General features: G+C 41.6%; 1 protein-coding gene across 3 annotated transcripts; it reads left to right on the top strand.

Moving 5' to 3' along the window:
• The first annotated feature begins 1,187 nt into the window (after window positions 1-1,187).
• On the top strand, window positions 1,188-19,174 carry CD5L (CD5 molecule like). Of its 3 annotated transcripts, none has more exons than XM_014483243.2 (7): window positions 1,188-1,372; window positions 5,647-5,673; window positions 7,733-8,056; window positions 13,463-13,786; window positions 15,034-15,345; window positions 16,476-16,796; window positions 18,175-19,174. In XM_014483243.2, the coding sequence occupies exons 1-7, from the start codon at window positions 1,345-1,347 to the stop codon at window positions 18,192-18,194; spliced, it is 1,356 nt and encodes a 451-aa protein (XP_014338729.2). In that variant the 5' UTR covers window positions 1,188-1,344; the 3' UTR covers window positions 18,195-19,174. The 3 variants fall into 3 exon arrangements, with proteins under 3 accessions (XP_014338729.2, XP_070221824.1, XP_070221808.1); XM_070365707.1 differs by having other exon boundaries at window positions 1,190-1,372; window positions 15,028-15,345; XM_070365723.1 differs by lacking the exon at window positions 5,647-5,673 and having other exon boundaries at window positions 1,189-1,372; window positions 15,028-15,345.
• Window positions 19,175-22,061: the final 2,887 nt, after the last annotated feature.

Raw genomic sequence — 22,061 nt, 5'->3', positions numbered from 1 at the left:
ACCTTTGTCGGCAAAGTAATGTCTCTGCTTTTAAATATGCTGTCTAGGTTGATCATAACCTTCCTTCCAAGGAGCATGCATCTTAATTTCATGGCTTCAGTTACCACCCACAGTGGGTGCCCAAGAAAATAAAGTCTGTCACTGTTTCCCCATCTATTTCTTATGAAGTGATGGGGCCAGATGCTATGATATTAGTTTTTTTAAAGTTGAATTTCAAGCCAGCTTTTTCACTCTCCTTGTTCACCCTCATCAAGAGGCTGTTTAGTTTTTTCTTTTCACTATTATTATTATTGAAGTGTAGTTGATTTAAAATGTGTTAGTTTCAACTGTATAGCAAAGTGATTCATTTATACACACATATATATTTTCAGATTCTTTTCCCTTATAGATTATTACAAATATTGAATATACCTCCCTGTCCTATACTAACTGTTCCTCCTTGACCTGCATACAAGATTCTCAGGAGACAGGTAAGGTGGTCTGGGTCTCGCACTTCAGAATTTTCCAGTTTGTTGTGATCCACGCAAAGGTTTTAGCGTAGTCAATGAAGCAGAAGTAAATGTTTTTCTGGAACTCCCTGTCCATCATATCTTAGACTTAAGAACAACCTGATTTCGTTATGACAAGAACCTGCTTCCATTCAGTTTCCAAAGATGGGCATAATTCAGGACAAGCACAGAAGAGCAGATCCGTGTACTAGGCCCTCTACTTAGCACTGGAGAAGCTGGTTTGAGAGAAATAAATCAAGCCATATTTGCAAAGATTGGCATCTTGACTCTGGATTGCCATCCTGACTCTGGATTATGGTGGCTTCAAGGGCAACTTTGGAATTGTTCTATGATCTTTGGCCTCTATATTTTCCAGTCACTTCCATCTGGAAGGAAAGAATTGAAATTGGCTTATTAACCCCCACAAACCATACATGAGGATCAAGCATTGCTTGATCTTCTAATGTGAAATGGCCCTTATTCTTGGTACTTGCCTTTCCTTATGGGAGTTGTTTTCCTTGTTTACATAATGAGGGGACTAAAGCAGAGCTCCATGGAGCTGGGATTACAGCAGAACCAAAGCGTAGCAGCTTCGGATTTTTGTTTGTTTTCTTCATCTTTCTGCCAATTCCGGCCACCTCCCTTCCTCTGGGGCATGCTGAATTCAGCAAGTCCAGCTCTATCAGTCCTGACCTCTGAGCCCATTGGTTTCTAGTCATCTGATAAAGCCTCTGCTGCAGACAAGACTTGCCTCCTTCCCTCCTCACAGCACACTTTCAACCAAAGCTGCATATTCCTGTTGTGGGGCCTCCTTCCAGCCTTCTATTTCAGTTCACTATCTTCAGCCATCTGGGACATGGCTCTGTTTTTCTTCTTGATCTTTGGTGAGTATTTCTGCTCCTTTGGGTCCAGGCTTCAGAGTACTATGGAACTGCCCATCTGGTACAGATCTAGGTATCTTTCAGGGAAAGGCTCTTCCCTACACTCCTCCTTTCTCTATATCTGGTAATTATTCTAAATCCCCAAAGCCACTTAATCTATGCTGCTGCTACTGCTAAGTCGCTTCAGTCGTGTCCGACTCTGTGCAACCCCAGAGACGGCAGCCCACCAGGCTCCCCCGTCCCTGGGATTCTCCAGGCAAGAACACTGGGGTGGGTTGCCATTGCCTTCTCCAATGCATGAAAGTGAAAAGTAAAAGTGAAGTCTCTCAGTCGTGTCCGACTCCTAGCGACCCCATGGACTGCAGCCCACCAGGCTCCTCCGTCCATGGGATTTGCCAGGCAAGAGTACTGGAGTGGGTTGCCATTGCCTTCTTGGAATCTATACTCAATTTATAATCCATCTTGATTACTAGAAAACTTTATATTTCCCTATATTCACACTATTTATTCAGTAATAGTTTATACTATTGCTTTTTCACACAAATTTTCCTAAATGCACTATTTATAAAAAGACAAATAAATGGACCATGGGTAATAGCAAGAAAAGGAAGTAGAACTGCAGGACAAACACCTTTCATCGATCATATTGATTCCTCTCAAATGTATTTCATGTGTTTCCCTAGTTTTTCCCAGTTTCTTGTTGCTCAGATTAATTTACAGTATTTTGGGATTTTGGAATCAAAGAGATCTGGATTTCAGTTTTTGCTCTTTGATTTCTTAGCTGTCTGAATTTTAAAGTTATCATAGCCCTCAGAAATCTCATTTTCATCTATGAAGTAATGTTATGTTCCTCAGAGGTTTGTTAGAAGCCTTTCCACAAGATAAAAGAGCCTGCTAAGTCCCTTCCCTAATCAGTTACATCCATTTTAATTTTCCTGATGATCCAGTATACCACTGAAACCTACCGGCCTCTCAGTTGGGCATTTGTGTGTTCTATGCACAGTGCTGGTCACAGTCCTAAATGCCCATACACCCCTTATGTTACCTAGCAGATAGTCCCCCACCTCCTGTTGTGAAGTTACTATTGAATCTCTTAGGCTTATCTTCAGTTGCACCTCCTTCATGAAGTCTTTCTGATCTGTGATACTCATGCTGATCAACCCCACTACAGAGTTCTCAAGTCACCTTTGGGCTCTGTCACTTTCACACCTATCAGGCTCCTCACATTCAGTTTCCTTTGCATATATACATGCTTTCTGTTCTTTATTAGACTTGTAGAGTGCTATGCATGATATAACCTTGAGTTTTAGGCAATTGCAGACCAAGTCTTTTTGAATCATGTTGTTATCAACCAATTATTTTTTTTTCTTTTTTTTGTTTTAATTTTATTTTATTTTTAAACTTTACAATATTGTATTAGTTTTGCCAAATATCGAAATGAATCCGCCACAGGTATACCCACATTCCCCATCCTGAACCCTCCACCCTCCTCCCTCCCCTCCCCTCCCTCTGGGTCGTCCCAGTGCACCAGCCCCAAGCATCCAGTACCGTGCATCGAACCTGGACTGGCGACTCGTTTCATACATGATATTATACATGTTTCAATGCTATTCTCCCAAATCTCCCCACCCTCTCCCTCTCCCACAGAGTCCATAAGACTGATCTGTACATTGGTGTCTCTTTTGCTGTCTTGTACACAGGGTTATTGTTACCATCTTTCTAAATTCCATATATATGTGTTAGTATACTGTATTGGTGTTTTTCTTTCTGGCTTATTTCACTCTGTATAATAGGTTCCAGTTTCATCCATCTCATTAGAACTGATTCAAATGTATTCTTTTTAATGGCTGAGTAATACTCCATTGTGTATATGTACCACAGCTTTCTTATCCATTCATCTGCTGATGGACATCTAGGTTGCTTCCATGTCCTGGCTATTATAAACAGTGCTGCGATGAACATTGGGGTACATGTGTCTCTTTCCCTTCTGGTTTCCTCAGTGTGTATGCCCAGCAGTGGATCATAAGGCAAAGCAAATATTTGGAAGAAAATATTCCAGGACAAGTCAATGAAATAGATGGATTTGCCTAAAAAGCTCTAGGCTGGAAGTCCAATGATACTAACTTCTTCAGAAAGATCCTATAAGATGGGGTGGTGTTGGGGGATGATGAGTTTTGAAGTTCAAAATACTGGGTTTCAGAGACCACTGATAGTCACAGCACTCTCTGTACAGCATTTGCTATTGTTCAGTAGCTAAGTCGTGTCTGTCTCTTTGCAACCCCCTGGACTGCAGCATGTCAGACTTCCCTGTCCTTCACCATCTCTCAAAGTTTGCATTGGGATGGAGCCTAATGAGTAGATGAGTCTGATTACAAAGAGATCTTGTAGGAAGAAACTCTGGTCATTCAAAGATGTGCTGATACTTAAACCTGGAAGTTTGGGAATTAGCATAGAACTGCTTTCTGCATTCTTAACCAGGTTCAGCAAACTACAGCCTGCAAACTAAGAATGGATATTACATTTTTAAACTGTGGGAAAAGTCAAAAGAATAATATTTTGTGGCACATGAGAATGACACAAAATCTAAATTTAATTGTTCATAAATAAAGGTTTATTGGAACACAGCCAGGCTTATTCATTTACATGTATATGGTTGCATTGACAGAGCTGATTGGTTATAACAGAGACTGTATAGCCCATGAAGCCTAAAATATTTGCTATTTGGCCTTTCACACAAAAGTTTGCTCACCATTGTCTAAATGCAGTGTCAGTGAACACAGAAAAATACTGCCATTTTCCTTTATGTGAAAGGTTGCTGCTATGAACTGTGAATGATGCTGGGATTCTTGGCCTCTGGAGGAGAGGCATTCAACCTGGGGCCAGTGATGAGGCTGGGTTGCCAGAGCTTTTTGTGTAATCAAGTTTTATTAAAGTATAAAAGAGATAGAGAAAGCTTCTGACATAGACATCTGAAGGGGAACACTTCCATGAGTAAAATATACTGATGTTTTGAGCCATTATGGGTTCTGAGTCTTTGGTGAACAGACTTGAAGAAACATAAATAAGGTAAATACATTAACATAGCTTAAGAAAAACATTTCCATAAGAAAAATGCATTGGTTAGCTCAAGGTTTGAGAAAAGTTAAGTTCAGGTGGAACCAGGTGTTGTCATGGCAACACAGAATTTTAAAAGAACCCTCCTTTTAATTTGGTATAGAGAAGGAAAACAAACAAACAAACATTTGACATTTGTAGTTTATTTCTTCCACTTGGGGACCCCTAGCCTTCCTGCTTGTTACCCTCTCATATGCCTTTCAAGACATCTTTATCCTCCCCAACCGTGCATCTGTTGTGGAATCCGGAGTTGCAAAGCATACCTCAGAGGACACTCAAGAGAGTGGAGTACAGTTTATTATGCCAGCAGGTCCAAGGGGAATAGTTCCCAACAAGGACCCTGATGTTTCTGAGAGGCCCAGTTTTATACACCCCCCCACCTGACCCCTGCCACCGCTATGTGACTGGTTACATGTTAGCAACCTCTTTGTTGTATATGATTGAGTTTTACAACAAATAGGTGCTAGGAGAACAAACAATTAAGGTTAAGGGGGGTGGGGGGGCAATGATTATACATCAAGGTGGATATCTCCATGGTTAATCTAACCGGGGCAGTCTGACCTCAACTACAATCTCCGTTTGTCATCCGTAGGGAGGGAAGTCTCCAGCAGACCTGGTTTGCACTAGCAAAGGTTTTCTCACTCTTGGGCAGGGTTCAGTCCCAGTTCACATCCAGTCTTTAAGATGGATGACAGGCTTCCAGATGGAGTCTCTCTTGCTTCTCTCACACTGGCCCCAACACATTTTCCCAGAAACCTCCAACATGTTTTCCTGTTGGACTCAGATACTACATCACCACACTTCTAGTTTAGGTGGTCATCACCGATCAATCTAATAGATTAAAATCGAAAATCAAATCTATCCATGCCTGGGGTAGAGCCAACATCAGATGGAAAGGGAACATGATAAGTCTAATAAGCCATGGTAGAATGGATCTTTTTGGCTCTTAGTTTCCATGTGTTTTTTTAGCCTGGTCATTCTAGGAGAAGAAGAAGAAGGAGAAGGTCTCAACAAGGTCTAACCTTGGAGGCTGTGTATTTACCTCTGTCTCACAAAGTTCAAGAAAACTTTCTAGAGAGTTGTGTTTTTGAACAAAGCTTTGGCAATTGACTACTTGATCTCATTCACTTCTTTCTCTCTTTCTTTCTTTTTTATTTGCTCAGCCTTTAGCACTGGACCTGGACTTCTAGGTAAGAATTTTGGGGTCCTAAGAGGGTGGACTTTCAGCTCTGGAGAGTGGAAATTTTGATTTCCTGTGGCCAGGGAGAGTGGCTGTGGTTCAAAAGAGCCCCAGTAGATTTTCTTTCTGGTTTCCCAACCCACCAGTCTTATATGGGTAGATTTCCACTTCCAAAACTTAGAGAAAACTTGAATGGTTTATACTGCAAAGGGATTCCTTTCCATTTGGCCTGTGTGACCCAAGATGTTAGCCCAGCTCTAGCTCCATTATGTAACAAAGCAGATGGTTTTCTTTCAGGCTCAGAAGATACCTCACCTCCTGGGAAATAAACTTTCTTCTGCCCTTCTATATTCTACTACTTCCTGGTCTCTCTGCCAACTTTAATGTTATCATTGAACTAGAAATGCACCAGCCTGTGTGCACCTCATGGTTTCATCAGCAGAGTGCAGGCTGGATTTCAGTGGCCACTGCCCACCTTTTCAAGGAGACTTTCAGCAGAGCACAAACAGTTCAACTGAGGAGAGAATGGGGAAGCACAAAGAGAATTAGTCTGTGGAAGAGGAAGCCTCTGGTGGTCCAAAAATCAAGGGGACTGGTTAAGGATTACGAGTTTCTTTGACATTGTCTCTTCAACCTATTCTTTCTCTTGATAGTAGAGGCTTTATGAAAGAGGGGCAGCTGCAAACTCTGCTATGAATGTGGAGGATCTTACACCCTGCTTGATCAATTTGCTTCCTTAAAGAAATGCTGCTTCTGGGTCCCAGTCCAATACTCCAGATGACCTGGTTTTTCTTCTCTGGCCTCCAGAGTTATGCCTTGCTGCAAGTGCCAGGAGATGGCTGCTCTCTTTATATCCAGGGAGGGAGGACCCACCCTGGGTCTCTCAAGCCCTCAGCTAATAAAGTAGGCTAAAACACTGTCTAGGACACAACTGCCCTGATGAGCTCCTTTGTTCTTCTCTCTAACTTTTAAATCTTCTCAGCCCTTCTTTTCCCTTTAGCTGCACTTCTTTGATGTATATTCTCTTTCTCTCTCTTAAACACATTTCTTCTCTCCTACAATGTGATCTAGTCCTCTACTCCATGGAAAAGGAAAACTTATTTAAAACCAAAATTTGAGGGCTTCCCTGGTGGTCCAGCAGTTAAGATGCCACGCTTCCAATGCAGGGTGTTGGATTTGATCCCTGGTTGAGGAAGTAAGATCCCACATGCCATGTGGCATGGCCAAATAAAAAATAAACCCAGAATTTTATAACTCAGAATAAAATAAAATAGCCTGTGCATGATCCTGATATCGAATATTTGCTAGAGCAAACAGTAATGCCTATCCTAACTCTAATCGTACTTACAATGATCCAGAAGTTATTTCTAGATAACTTTTCTTGAATTATATACACATGCCTTAAACTTCAGAGTGCAACAATGGTAACTTTTCTTAGTTTTTTATAGTTCAATTTTAATTTTTGTCTCTAACCTCCATTCCTCATGTAATTTCCCTCAAGAAATTATAGAAAAGAGGAGAGAAACAAGAACAAATTAATAAATCAAATAGAAATTTCTCAATGCAGCTTAAAATCAACCAGGTCAGATGTCTTTCACCCAACTACTTCTTCTGGGGTTGATGCCATGTTCTAGGGAGTTTGTGCAGAGTTGAGACAAAGTAGTAGAAATTTGGGTCCTAAGAAATTGTATTACATTCACAGAGGTGTCTGAGTTGTTCCACGTAGCCCATGTTGTCATATACTGCTCATAGTCTGATAGACCACAGGCCACAAATACAGAGTCAAAGGTAGGGATATTAAACCTGTTTTTCCAAGTTTCACCAAGGGCCAAAAAAAAAAAAAAAAAAAAGTTTAAATAATAATAATAATAAAAGAGTGTAGTAGAACCAGAACTCAAAGATGGTGTCCTGGAGCTCCTGTTCCTTGTCTTCCCTTTTGACCACTACTTTCTCACCCTTCAATTCTCCACATCCTGAAAATGGTAGTAGAATTCCAAGAAGACTGCATACATACCTGAGTACTCCCTGGGCCACTCCTAATCTCCAGCCAATATCTCATTTCTTTGCAGAGTCTCCTCCCAAAGTGCGACTGGTGAGAGGTCCCCATCGCTGTGAAGGGCGGGTGGAAGTGGAACGGAATGGCGAGTGGGGCACTGTGTGTGATGATGGCTGGAACATGAAAGACGTGGAAGTGGTGTGCCGGGAGCTGGGCTGTGGAGCAGCCAAGGGGACACCAAGTGGTAATTTGTATAAGCCACTGGCAGATGAAAAACAAAAAATCTTCATCCAAGACGTCAACTGCAATGGGACGGAGGATGAATTGATTGAATGTGACCGGGTGGAAGACGTTTTTGATTGCTCCCACAGCGAGGATGCAGGGGCAATATGTGAGAGTGAGTATGGCAGGACTCAAAGACTATATGCCAACTGCCCATACCCCGCATGACCAGTCTTTGTCCTCTTTATCTTTATTCTCCACCATGAACTAATGGTTAACTGATTCCTGTCCTTCACTTCCCACTCTTTCTCAACTGTGGACCCTGGAGACAAACATATCCTCATCTAGAACTGTTACTCCTCCTTGGTTGAGCAGTGGCACTAGTGATAAAGAACCCACCTGCCAATGCAGAGACTTAGAGACGTGGGTTCAGTCCCTGGGTGGGGAAGATCCCCTGGAGGAGGGCACAGCAACCCATTCCACTATTCTTGCCTGGAGAATCCAATGGACAGAGGAGTTTGGTGGGCTACAGTCCATAGGGTCACACAGCGTTGGACACGACTGAAGCGACTTAGCATGCACACTTGGTTGACCTAATGATTTTCTCTTAGTTTCAATCTTAGTGTTTCTTTGTTTCAAGAAAACAAAGAACCTGAATCTGATTCCAAGAACCTGATATCCAAGAACCTGATTCTCTTTTTCACACACACAAACATGCACAGATCTAATAACCACTAAACATTTGTATCTAAAGCTCAGTTGGAATTATGGGGAAGAAATGAGCTCCCAAAATATAATGTAAGTTTTTCAGTTCTCAAGGAGACTATCATCTAGTTAGGTAGACAGGAGATGCTCATAGGAAACCAACACACAACAACTGTGTATATATATATGTATGAATGAGTGCATGCTCAGTCGCTTCAGTTGTGTCTGACTCTTTGTGACTCTATGGACTGTAGTCTGCCAGTCTCCTCTGTCCATGGGATGCTCCAGGCAAGAATACTGGAGTGGGTTGCCATGCCCTCCTCCAGGAGATATTTTCCACCCAGGGATTGAACCCAGGTGGATTCTGAACTCACTGAGCCACCTGGGAATCCTATATATATATATATACATGTATTCATATACAACAATTATATATATAGTATATATTATATTAATATATATGTATATAATAGACTAGTCCCTTAGCCAAATCACAGTCTAATTGAAAAGGACATAGACACACAGAAAGTTATTAATGCATAGAAAGCAAATATATGAAAGGAATAAAGGAATACAACAACAATTACATATATATATATATAGGCATTAGAAATTTGGGCCCTGAGCAATTGTAGTTCATTCTTATAGGTATCTGAGTCATTCATTGTAGCCCATATTTTCATATACTGTTCATAGTCTGATAAACCACAAGCCACAAGTCCAAATGTTGTCCCTCCAGGTACAACAGTCCTCTCCCTGAAGGCTTGGCAAACTTAGATCTTCTTTATCACTATATCTCTCTGGGCTGAGAGGACTTGATGGGATTGCTTCAAGCCTATTAAATAGAATCCTCTTGAGGACAGCAATGCTAACTATCTTGATCATCACTGTTCTCTGTGTTCATAAAACAGTACTTGGAATGTAGTATCCAGAAGTTTGTTTCCTGATAGGCTTGTCCCTTGTCTCCCTACACAGTCCTCTGTACTTCATGTCTAAGTTTTGATTTCCTCAGAATTTACCTGGACCTGGAGAAGGAAGTGGCAACCCACTCCAGTATTCTTGCCTGGAGAATCCCATGGACAAGAGGGCCTGGCAGACTACAGTCCACGGGGTTGCAATAGTCAGACACGACTTAACGACTAAACCACCACCACCACCACATGCAGGTGACATCACCCTTATGGCAGAAAGCAAAAAGAAACTGGGGAAACTCTTGATGAAAGTGAAAGAGGAGAGTGAAAAAGCTGGCTTAAAACTCAACATTCAGAAAACTAAGACCATGGCATCCGGTCCTATCACTTTATGGCAAATAGACAGGGAAACAATGGAAAGAGTGACAGACTTTATTTTCTTGGGCTCCAAAATCACTACAAATGGTGACTGCAGCCATGAAATTATAAGACATTTGCTCCTTGGAAGAAAAGCCATGACCAACCTAAACAACATATTAAAAAGCACAGACATTACTTTGCCAACAAAGGTCCAACTAGTCATAGCTATGGTTTTTCCAGTAGTCATGTATGGATGTGAGGGCTGGACCATAAAGAAGGCTGAGCGCCAAAGAATTGATGCTTTTGAACTGTGGTGTTGGAGAAGACTCTTGAGAGTCCCTTGACTGCAAGGAGATCAAACCAGTCAATCTTATAGGAAATCAGTCCTGAAAATTCATTGTAAGGACTAATGCTGAAGCTGAAGCTCCAATACTTTGGCTATCTGATGCAAAGAACTGACTCCTTGGAAAAGACCCTGATGCTGGGAAAAACTGAAAGCAGGAAGAGAAGGGGATGTCAGAGGATGAGATAATTGGATGGCATCACTGACTCGAAGGACATGAGTTTGAACAAGCTCTGGGAATTGGTGATGGACAGGGAAGCCTGGCGTCCTGCAGTCCATGGGGTCACAAAGAATCAGACATGACTAAGCTACTGAAGTTAACTGAACTGAACTGGGAGGTACTCTGGGTAATATAGAGACTTGAATAATATCTGCTTCTTGACATTCAAAGATTCTTAATTTAGCAGGTAACACACACATATGTAAATGACTTAAATACAGCACAAATTGCTGTTTAAAAAATAAACTAAATGCATAAGGAAGTTTAAAAATAAAAAAAAGAATTTACCTGGAGACTCTGTGAAGCCCATCTCCCACTCCAAACACGTACAGTCTTCTAGACCCAGTTTTAGGGCTCTGAGACTTTGAGGCTCTGACTCTTCCCTTACTCAGCACTCTCTGTATTTCTTCTGAGCTAGGTTCTTGGACATGGGAAAATGTCATGGGAAGTAGCAAGGATGGTTGGGAGTGGATCACTGATACTGAGAGAGAGAGTCAGGTTGTTTAGCCCAAATTATATCTAGACATCTCCATGCTTTCAGTGCAGGGGAAATAGGTTCAATCTGTAGTCAAAGAACCACAATCCCACAGTGGCTAGAATGAAAAGCACATTACAGAAAGTTAATCAGGATGAAAAATCACAGGGTTATGTCCCAGATTAAGGGACAAGATAAAGCCCCAGAAAAACAACTAAAGGAAGTAGAGATAGGCAACCTTCCAGTAAAAGAATTCAGAATAATCATGGTGAAGATAATGATAGTAAAGATCATAGGATCTCAGAAATAGAATGGAGAAGATGGAAAAAATGTTTGCCAAAGACCTGTAAGAACTAAAAAACCAACAGAGATGAACCATACACTAGAAGGAATCAGTAGCAGAATAACTGAGGCAGAAGAACAGATAAGTGACCTGGAGGACTTCATGGTGAAAATCACTGCCACAGAACAGAATATAGAAAAAAGAATGAAAACAATGAATACCAGACTGAGAGACCTCTGAGACAACAGTAAACACTCCAGCATTTGCATTATAGGGGTCCCAGAAGGAGAAGAGAGAAAGGACCGAAGAAAATATTTGAAAAGTAGATGAAAATTTCCCTAACATGGAAAAGAAATAGTTAAAAAAGTCCAGGAAGTGCAGAGTCCCAGGCAGGATAAATTCAAGGAGGAACACACTGAGACACACACATAGTAATCAAACTGACAAACGTTAAAGACAAAGATAAAATATTAAAAGCAACAAGGGAAAATGACAAATAACATATAAGGGAACTCCCATGAGGTTGTAAGCTGATTTCTCAAGAGAAACTCTACAAGCCAGAAGAGAATGGTATGATATATTTAAAGTGAAGAAAGAAAAACCTGCAACTAAGAATACATTACCCAGCAAGACTCCCAATCAGATTTGATGGAGAAATCAAAAGCTTTCCAAACAAGCAAAAGTTAAGTGAATTCAGCACCACCAAACCAGCTTTACAACAAATGCTAAAGAAACTTCTCTAGGCAGGAAACACAAGAGAAGGAAAAGACATACACAAAATAAACCTAAAACAATTAAGAAAATGGTAACAGGATCATACATATGGAAAATTAACTTAAATGTAAATGAATTAAATACACCAACCACAAGACTTAGACTGACGGGGTGGATGAGAACATGTGCATGTATGCACTTACACTTATCATAGCACTCTACTTAACTCCCCAAATTATATGTAATTTTTTTATATTGCTAGGTTAATCATGTTTCTATAATGCCTTGCAATTGTAGTTATCTTTTATTTTTTGTCTGGCTATTGATTGTGAAACTAAAACATCTTTTGTTATTGTCATTGTGTAATTAGTGGCTTTTTAATACCATTGGCCATTTTTCTGGTCAACAGAAAAATATAAGAATTCCATATCACTAAAACTACCTTTTAATAGAAAAACCTGTAGTCACTTTTCAAAATCCAGATGCATATTAGAATTATCTTGGAAATTTTTGAAAAATGCAAATTCTGAGGGACTGCTTTTTATTTCCAAAGCTCCAGTTGCATTTCTAATGAGCCACCATGTTTAAAAACAACTGGATATATGATGACCTTTTACTTTTATCTGGTCTGTTTCAATTTTTCTATTTCATGTTCAGTGCTTCATGTTTTAGTTTCATTTAGTTTATGTTTTCCAGTTTCTCCATCATTTTTTTTTTTGATGTTCTCTCTCAAGCCTTTATCAAGCATAGTAGAAAAACCTTGGTATACATATATATATATAGTTTGTATAATATATATATTTTAGAAAATATATAATTTTTTGCTTAGCTAAAACACTTATGACTTTTTGCCTTCACTTGTTTGACCTAGTATGAATAGAATGCTGGATTTCTAATTTATATTCACTCAAAACTTTGATATAGTTCCACATATTTTGGCCTCTAGGATCACTGCTGGTAATCTAGAAAGTTTATTATCTTAGATTTTAAAAAAAACTGAATGAGGCTTGAAAGTTCTAATCCAATTCTGAGAATATAAAGGAATACTATGTTGTTAAAACAAACAAACAGGGAGCTAACTTGTGATACAGTATTATTAGCTGAAATACAGATTTTGTTCAAATTTCACACAAAATGCATATATATATGCTATACTTTATTTGGCAGAAAGGTAATTATAAGACAAACTAAAATTTTATGCAACGTATTTATGATCATTATAGCATGGTGCATCTTAATTCCTGTTAGAAAATATACTTTTGAAATAATCATATGAAGCACTAATTTGTACCAAATCCAAAGGTAGGGATATTAAGCCTGTTTTTCCAAGTTTTGCAAAGGGCCAAATGAAAATACAGTTTAAATAATAATAATAATAATACAAGAGTGTAGCAGAACCAGAACTCAGAGATGGAGTCCTGGAGCTCCTCTTCCTTGTCTTCCCTTTTGACCCCCACTTTCTCACCCTTCAGTTTTCCACATCCTGAAAGTGGTAGAAGAATTCCAAAACACTGCATACATACTCTCTGGGCCACTCCTAATCTCCAACCAATATCTCATTTCTTTGCAGAGTCTCCTCCCAAAGTGCGACTGGTGAGAGGTCCCCATCGCTGTGAAGGGCGGGTGGAAGTGGAACGGAATGGCGAGTGGGGCACTGTGTGTGACAATGGCTGGAACATGAAAGACGTGGAAGTGGTGTGCCGGGAGCTGGGCTGTGGAGCAGCCAAGGGGACACCAAGTGGTAATTTGTATAAGCCACTGGCAGATGAAAAACAAAAAATCTTCATCCAAGACGTCAACTGCAATGGGACGGAGGATGAATTGATTGAATGTGACCGGGTGGAAGACGTTTTTGATTGCTCCCACAGCGAGGATGCAGGGGCAATATGTGAGAGTGAGTATGGCAGGACTGAAAGACTATATGCCAACTGCCCATACCCCGCATGACCAGTCTTTGTCCTCTTTATCTTTATTCTCCACCATGAACTAATGGTTAACTGATTCCTGTCCTTTACTTCCCACTGTTTCTCAACTGTGGACCCTGGAGACAAACATATCCTCATCTAGAACTGTTACTCCTCCTTGGTTGAGCAGTGGCACTAGTGATAAAGAACCCACCTGCCAATGCAGAGACTTAGAGACGTGGGTTCAGTCCCTGGGTGGGGAAGATCCCCTGGAGGAGGGCACAGCAACCCACTCCAGTATTCTTGCCTGGAGAATCCAAGGGACAAAGGAGTTTGGTGGGCTACAGTCCATAGGGTCACACAGCGTTGGACATGACTGAAGCGACTTAGCACGCACTTGATTGACCTAATGATTTTGTCTTAGTTTCAATCTTAGTTTTTCTTAGTTTCAATCTATCCAAGAACCTGATTCTCTTCTTCACACACACAAATATGCACAGATCTAATAACCACTAAACATATGTATCTAAAGCTCAGATGGAGTTATGGGGAAGAAATGAGCTCCCAAAATATAATGTAAGTTTATCAGTTCTCAAGGAGTCTATCATCTAGTTAGGTAGACAGGAGATGCTCATAGGAAACCAACACACAAGAATTGTGTATATATACATATGCATGAGTGCATGCTCAGTCACTTCAGTTGTGTCTGACTCTTTGTGACCCTATGGACTGTAGTCTGCCAGTCTCCTCTGTCCATGGGATGCTCCAGGCAAGAATACTGGAGTGGGTTGCCGTGCCCTCCTCCAGGACATCTTTTCCACTCAGGAATTGAACCCAGACAGGTTTCCTGAGTCTCCTGCATTGCAGGTGGATTCTGTACCCACCGAGCCACCTGGGAAGCCAATACATACACACACACACACATATACAACAATTGTATACATATAATTGCTATATTTCTTTATTCCATTCATATATTTGCTGTCTATGCATTAATAATTTTCTGCATGTCTATCTACTTTTCCATTAGACTGTGATTTGCCTAAGGGACTAGTCTATGTTTCTCTTTGTTATCCCACAGTTTGTTATTAGACAAACAGTCACCAAATGTTTGTGCCCAATGCTGACGTCTCATTCTTATTTCTGAGAAAGATTCAGAGTTAGGAGCCCCCTTATGTGGGAAGGCTATGTTCTTGCAGGGAGCAGAAACTTAATCTTTCTTTTCCCACAGTTCCAGAGACTGTGAGGCTGGTTGGTGGCCCTGGGCGCTGCAAGGGGCGCTTGGAGGTGAAGCACCAAAAGCAATGGGGCACCGTGTGCAAAGCAGGCTGGCATCTCTCAGCTGCGAAGGTGGTGTGCCGGCAACTGGGGTGTGGGAAGGCCACACTGATCAAAAGATGTTGTGACAAGGATACCCAGGGCCAAGGACTCATCTGGCTGAGCAATGTATCATGCTCCGGACGGGAAGAAGACCTTCAACACTGCCTTTCTGGGCTTGAGGGGTATAATAACTGCACCCATGATGAGGATACATGGGTCGAATGTGAAGGTAATACCTATAAGTCCAGTGACTAGGTTTATTCATGAATTTGATTAAATAGAGTTCTATTTAATCAGTGTTTATAAAGAACTACTCTGGTAGCTCAGCTGGTAAAGAATCTGACTACAATACAGGAGACCCTGGTTTGATTCCTGGGTCTGGAAGATCCCCTGGAGATGGATAGGCTACCTACTTTAGAATTCTTGGGCTTCCCTGGTGTGTCAGATGGTAAAGAATCTGCCCACAATGTGGAAGACCTGGGTTCAATCCCTGGGTTGGGAAGATCCCCTGGAGGAGGTCAGGGCAACCCAGTCCATTATTCTTGCCTGGAGAATCCTCATGGACAGAGGAGCAGAGTCAAACAGGACTGAGTGACTAAGCTCAGCACTCATGGAGCAAATAACCATGGCAAAGCTATTTAATTGTGCTGCTCATCAATTCTCTTGTTTTTAAAATGTAGCTAATGATACTTGCCTTTGTACATGAAAATGCTTTAAACAGTATTAAGTGCTGCTCCTGCTGCTGCTGCTGCTGCGTCGCTTCAGTCGTGTCTGACTCTGTGCGACCCCATAGACAGCAGCCAACCAGGCTTCCCCTCTCTGGGATTCTCCAGGCAAGAACACTGGAGTGGGTTGCCATTTCCTTCTCCAATGCATGAAAGTGAAAAGTGAAAGTGAAGTCACTCAGTTGTGTCCAACTCTAGCGACCCCATGAACTGCAGCCCACCAGGCTCCTCTGTCCATGGGATTTTCTAAGCAAAAGTACTGGAGTGGGGTGCCATTGCCTTCTCCAGTATTAAGTGCTAGATTAATATAAAATATAATTATATTGAATTGTATATAATAGGGATAGGACACACAATTCCATGTACTTGTTGAACTCTTCAATTAAAAAAAAAACTACTAGAAAGTTATTCATAAGTATTAGATTTTTATAAACTAGATGGGAAAGTAAAAGGTCTTATTTAAGAAACAGACCTGGGGCACATGGATTGGAAACTAGAACAAGGGCTATTATCACAGAAATGCAGGCAGGTAGAGAGCTTCAGAAGTGCTGATGGGATTTGAATGAGGATGTAGATGATGTTTTTTTTTTTTTTTTCTTCTTTCCATGCCCCACTCCATCCCCTGACCCTGCAGATCCCTTTAAATTGAGGCTGGTAAATGGAGACACCAGCTGCTCTGGAAGACTGGAGGTGCTGCATAAGGGCATATGGGGCTCTGTCTGTGATGACGGCTGGGCGAAAAAGGAGGAGCAGGTGGTGTGCCAGCAACTGGGCTGTGGAAAGCCAATCTTTGTACCTGCCAAAGCACGGAAGAAGTTTGTCCCTGGAGATGGGCGCATCTGGCTAGATGATGTCCATTGCAAAGGGGAAGAGCAGTCCCTGGAGCAGTGTCAGCATAGGTCCTGGGGGTATCATGACTGCAACCACAAGGAAGATGTGGTTGTATTCTGCTTGGGTAAGCTCCGTAGATTGAACCCTTGGGGACTGGCATGGAGGGAGGTGAAGAAGCGGGTGGTGGGGTGTGAACTCTGAGGGTAAGTGTTATTCTACTACTGCTGCGCAGCTGCCCATAATAGTTAGCTACTTTGTGTTACTTCAAGGGATTACTTGAGACTCCTAGTCATGGATAGAATGATAATAATAGTTTAAAAATCCCATACCATACAGTTATTGCATGTGAGAACAAAAGAGGTTTTGAAAATTATTGAATTGACACCTTTATATTAAATCTGAAGAGAGTAAGAGTCAGAGAAAAGAAGCAACTTTCCAAAATCATAAAAATTGTTTTCAAATGATGGAGCAGAACTAAAATGACCAGTCTTGGCTCAGCCCAGGATTAGTTGACTTAGAGGACCCCAGGTCTCAAACTGTAAGTTAGAACTGTAGGAGATGGTCCCACTTCCTTCTACCTATTGTCACTACCCAGATTTTAAATTGATCTGTGGGAATGGGGCTGGGGGAGGGGGCTCTTTGTGAATATCCATGAGAGTGTCTTTTCAGAGAAGCCAGGATTCCAGCTGTAAATTGTAGACCTCCCTCTACTGTTGAGCTTCCCTTGTGGCTCAGCTAGTAAAGAATCTGCCTGCAATGTGGGAGACCTGAGTTTGATCCCGGGATGGCAAGATCCCCTGGAGAAGGGAAAGGCTACCCACTCCAGTATTCTGGCCTATGGAATTCCATGGACAGTATAGTCCATGGGGTCTCAAAGAGTTGGACATGACTGAGCAACTTTAACTTTCACTTCACAGGAGAGTAAAGGCAGAAAACTTGTCCCCATATGAGTCAGGAAATGCTAAGCATAGCCCTTGGGTGGCTGACTCAAGAGTCACAACTCTGAAGCCCAGCTTTGTAATAGTGTGGGATGTGGCACGCAGGGCTGCCTGGTTACCTACTCAGGGAATTGTGTAAGAGCTGAGAGATGATAAAAAATGTGAAGAGCAGCTACTGCCCAGAAAAGGAGGGCTTTAGTGATGGCAGTCTAGTGTTTGAGTCTTGAGCCTGCCATTCTGAGGCTAGTTAATCTTAGCTAGTCAAAAGGAGATACTTGTTCCATTTCTCTGGAAGAGCTTTGTGATTGTGGAGGGTGAGAAGTGCTAATATAAGTGAATATGGTTTGTGACTCACATGGGAGCTGGTTGAATATGTCTAGGGCACTGAACTAGATTCTGACGTGGTTCACATCAGTGTGAGATAGGTATGTGATTAGGATCTGGGAGGGTCTCCCTTTCCTATTCTGGGAACCAGTCTTCTTTCTTGACCTCTTTGAGTTTGAATGAAATAATACCTTCTTGACATGTCCTCATCCTTACTGTACATTCTTCTTCTCTTTACAGAAGGGCAGCCTGACATTTGATGTTTGGCCTGACTCCAGCAGGGCCTGAGTGTCCTTTGCTTTCTCCTGGTCTCAAATGGCTTAGTGCAAGTGCTGGGCCTGCAGGCTCAGCTCCCACTCCCTCAGCCCCTAAGCAAGAATCTGAACACTCTGCTCTCAGAGCCAAGCACCCGCATCACCTCCTGGAGATATGAGTTGTTGAATTCTCTCTTGCCAAGGAAGATGACCTCCCAGTCACCTGCTCTTCACTGCTGACCCTCTGGCATTGATTCTGGCCCCTCCTGCTTCTTTTTAACCAGCCTGGGATCCCCAGGTCTGTTCATTTGACCACTACAGGACATTTCTAAGACCAAACCTACATGTCTGTAAAGAACATGAAAGGAAGGAGACAACAAAAGGAACATTTGAAGGGGAATATGGGTAAATAATGAGATGAAACTTGAGGGAAAGCTCTTTGAATGCTTTTTCTCAAGCCTTCAACACTTTTTCTTAACCTTCAACAATTAACATCTCACTATTCTCCTGTGGTCTGATAGAAACAGACACATTCTTTCAAGAGCAGAGCAGTATCCTGTAATCCTAGACCTTTTCATGACACCTGGAAAAGAAATATCACACCCTCTGAATGCCCATAATAAAATACCTTTGTTGACTATCCATATACAACTTGCCAACATGGTGTGCATTTAACAAGAAGAATCCCACAAATGTATTTTAATTTCCCCAGGAAAAATGTATGGACCTGAGACTAGAAGGAAAAGGAAGAGATGCAGAAAGAATTTGGGGGAATCCATCGTTGTGCCTCATGCCAATTGGATGATATCATTTTAATTTTGTCAACTCAGATTTTAGGGTCTGTAAGTCTGATGCAAGACAGAATGATACTAAGGAGAGAATCATGGCTTGGTTCTACAAACTGACAACTTCAGGCTCTGAGACTGAGTTGAGTACCTGTTATGTGTCTGCATTTATGCTTGCTAATAAAGTAGATGTTAAACAGGCTCAAGAGTTGCCTCTCTGTGTGGTATGCTCTTTCTACCCAAGGGGAAAGCAGGTGCATCAGTTTACAGGGGTGGCCTTACAGGTAGGATTAGCTAGAAGAGAACCTGCTGGCAGATGCAGTCATGTGTGTAATACAGCTCTCTCCTCTGGATGGAGAACTTTCTATTTCCTATCATGGGAAAAATAGAGAAACTTAGCTTCATAAAAGAGAAGATGACCTAACAGACACTTTGGTATCGATCATGTCTACTCAAAGAGATTTTGCCTCTGTTTGATCAGTTATCTCAGGTCTTCCTGATTTTCCTCACAGATTAGTATCATGTTCCCTAAACCATGTAATATCAATTGGGTTGGCCAAAAGTTCATTTGGGTTTTCCCATAACATCTTATGGACAAATCTGAATGAACTTTTTGACCAACCCAGCAGAATCTAGAGACCTGCTAAACTGCCTTGACTGAGTCATTGAAAAGCTCTTTTATCCTAAGTAGAGTAGAACAAGGTTGGAATTTCACAAAAGAAATTTTGATTTCCTTTTAATTTTACATTAAAAGTTCTTTAGTAAAATTCTAGCCAGTAAGACACCTGAGAACCAGTCAGATAAAAGCAACAGCTGTTGGAGGAGGCCAACTGATCCAAAAAAGCAAGAAGGCAAGACATGACAAGCCTAAAAGGTAGACTTAGAGGTCTAATAAGAATGTGTCATTAAAGAGGAAATTGAGAAGCTGAAGGACAAGGTTGACACTAGCCTGCTAGCACAGTCCAGGAGAAAAGTGTCTCCTGACCCAAGAATATGGCTGTTTATCTTGATTTCCAAAGTGGACATGTGTAAAAATAGTGTATCAGAGCCTGAAGAAATTAGCATAGTGACAACGACTGAGTGCTCATGAACAGTCATGTGTGTTTCTTCTTCCTGGACATGCCGCGAGTCCATCCCAGGTTTGTCTTACTAGAAGGTACCCCAGCCAGATTTCTACCCCTGCCCTGGCAAGGCAATGGAGTAAAGTGGACCTCTGCATTCAATGAAAATGTTACCCCTTGAGCATTTTAGGAGTTGCCAGTTGGCATATGCATTATTCCCGAAGAATCTGTCCTGTAACTGGCATCTCCTGACCCTTGCCCCATTCCAGATTCTAGCAACTCCCAAACTGCTCCGCATGCACATGCTCACTACACATTCCTACAGGAGTCCTGAGCAGCAGTGGGCCTCCAGGCCTGTGGAGCTGGAGCCACACACCAAGATTAAGTAAGCATCTACTTAATCTCCAGTAGGGAGGGAGACACTTTTCTCCTGGACTGGAAATTTACCCTGAGGCTGCAGCTGCAAATTGGCCACACTCAGTCCCCATTTGGACTTGTTTCCTGGTGGTCCCAGGCTCCTTCAGCCACCAGGGCTGCCAGGGGTCCTTTTATCTAGGTGGGACCATTCTCACAGCGGAAATGATGCCACTTCACATCAAGGCAGGTAACAACAGTCTGCCTTCTCCATGCTGTTTCTCTTCCTAACTGACTTGTTAGAGAAGACCCCAGGTTCTCAGTTCAGTTTAGTGGCTCTCACTTGTGGGTTCAGTCCCACCCAGCTCTAAAGGCAATTCTATATAAGATAGGTGCACATTAAAATCCTTGTCCCAGCACAAGTGCCAGGACTGAGTCTTTCTGGAAAAATAGCCTATCCCATTATTATGGTTGTGGGTGGCTGATTGACTTAGTATCCTATTAGCTGTTCAGATTGTCTTTTCATAATGCAAACCCCAGATAGACAGAATACTTACTTCCTGCCAGGTTTTTCTCTTAGAGACCCTAAAGCCCCACTCTGAGTACTCTAGTGAAGACTCAGAGAGGGTCCCTCCTTCAAGGGATCTTTGCTACCCAGGGATTGAATGTACATCTCTTATGTTTCTGGCATTGACAGGTGAGTTCTTTACCACTAGCACAACCTGGAAAGCCTTCTAAACTGCATATGCTCCTTCATTTTGTGTGTCTGTGTGTGTGTCCTTAGCATAATGCTCTTTCTGGCCAAAACAGCTTCCTTTCTCTTTCTTCATGTTCTTGACTCTGTTAATAAAATACTATAGTCTGGAAAAAACTTTCATCTTTATTTTTCTCTCCTTTTCTTTCACTTAATTTTCCATATGAGTTGGGGAGAAATATATCTCAGTCTTGAAGCTTGAGCTCTCTGGTCGATTTGTCTGCCCACAGGATATATGAAGTCTTTTCTCCTTCATGTGTGATCAGTAGGGCACGTGTGACTCCTGAAGGATAAAGATAAATGTATAGGTCTTGGATCCCAGTTGCAATCTAATGTAGATTCCAGTAAAGCTAATATTCTGAGCCTTTTCTGAATTCTGTGTCTGTTATTGCATCATTTCAGAATCTGCAGAAGGTAGAATGTGAGTAATAAGCATTTACAAACTATTTATAACTTTTCACCATCCGGATCCTACTAATACTTTTATATCATCTAGTGTTTTTAAAATTCAACATCAGTGTCTCCTGACATCTGACCACCACACAGTCTGTGATTCAGTCATTCCATAGTAGTTCTTATTGCTTAAACAGGTAATGCTGTTTCATTTGTCTACATATGGACAACAAAGTCTTTTCTCATTCTGATTCTCCATTCTATTTATTCTTTAATTCCTGTTCAACTGTCATCATCTCTCTGAAGTCTATTATTAGCCCCAAATAAAGGTGATCATTTCTTCAATTGTGTTCCCAAAGTTTCTTATACTTTCCTTTCTTATAGCTGTGTTTACATGCTATTACAATTAGTTCAGTTCAGTTCAGTCGCTCAGTTGTGTCTGACCCTCTGCAACCCCATGGATTGCAGCACGTCAGTTTTCAGTGTCCATCAACAACTTCCAGAGCTTGCTCAAACTCATGTCCAT

This window comes from Bos mutus, chromosome 3 (genome assembly GCF_027580195.1).
Source record: "Bos mutus isolate GX-2022 chromosome 3, NWIPB_WYAK_1.1, whole genome shotgun sequence".
NCBI lineage: Eukaryota > Metazoa > Chordata > Mammalia > Artiodactyla > Bovidae > Bos > Bos mutus.
Note: the sequence above shows the minus strand (reverse complement) of the source record. Positions and strands in the feature narration are given on the sequence as shown.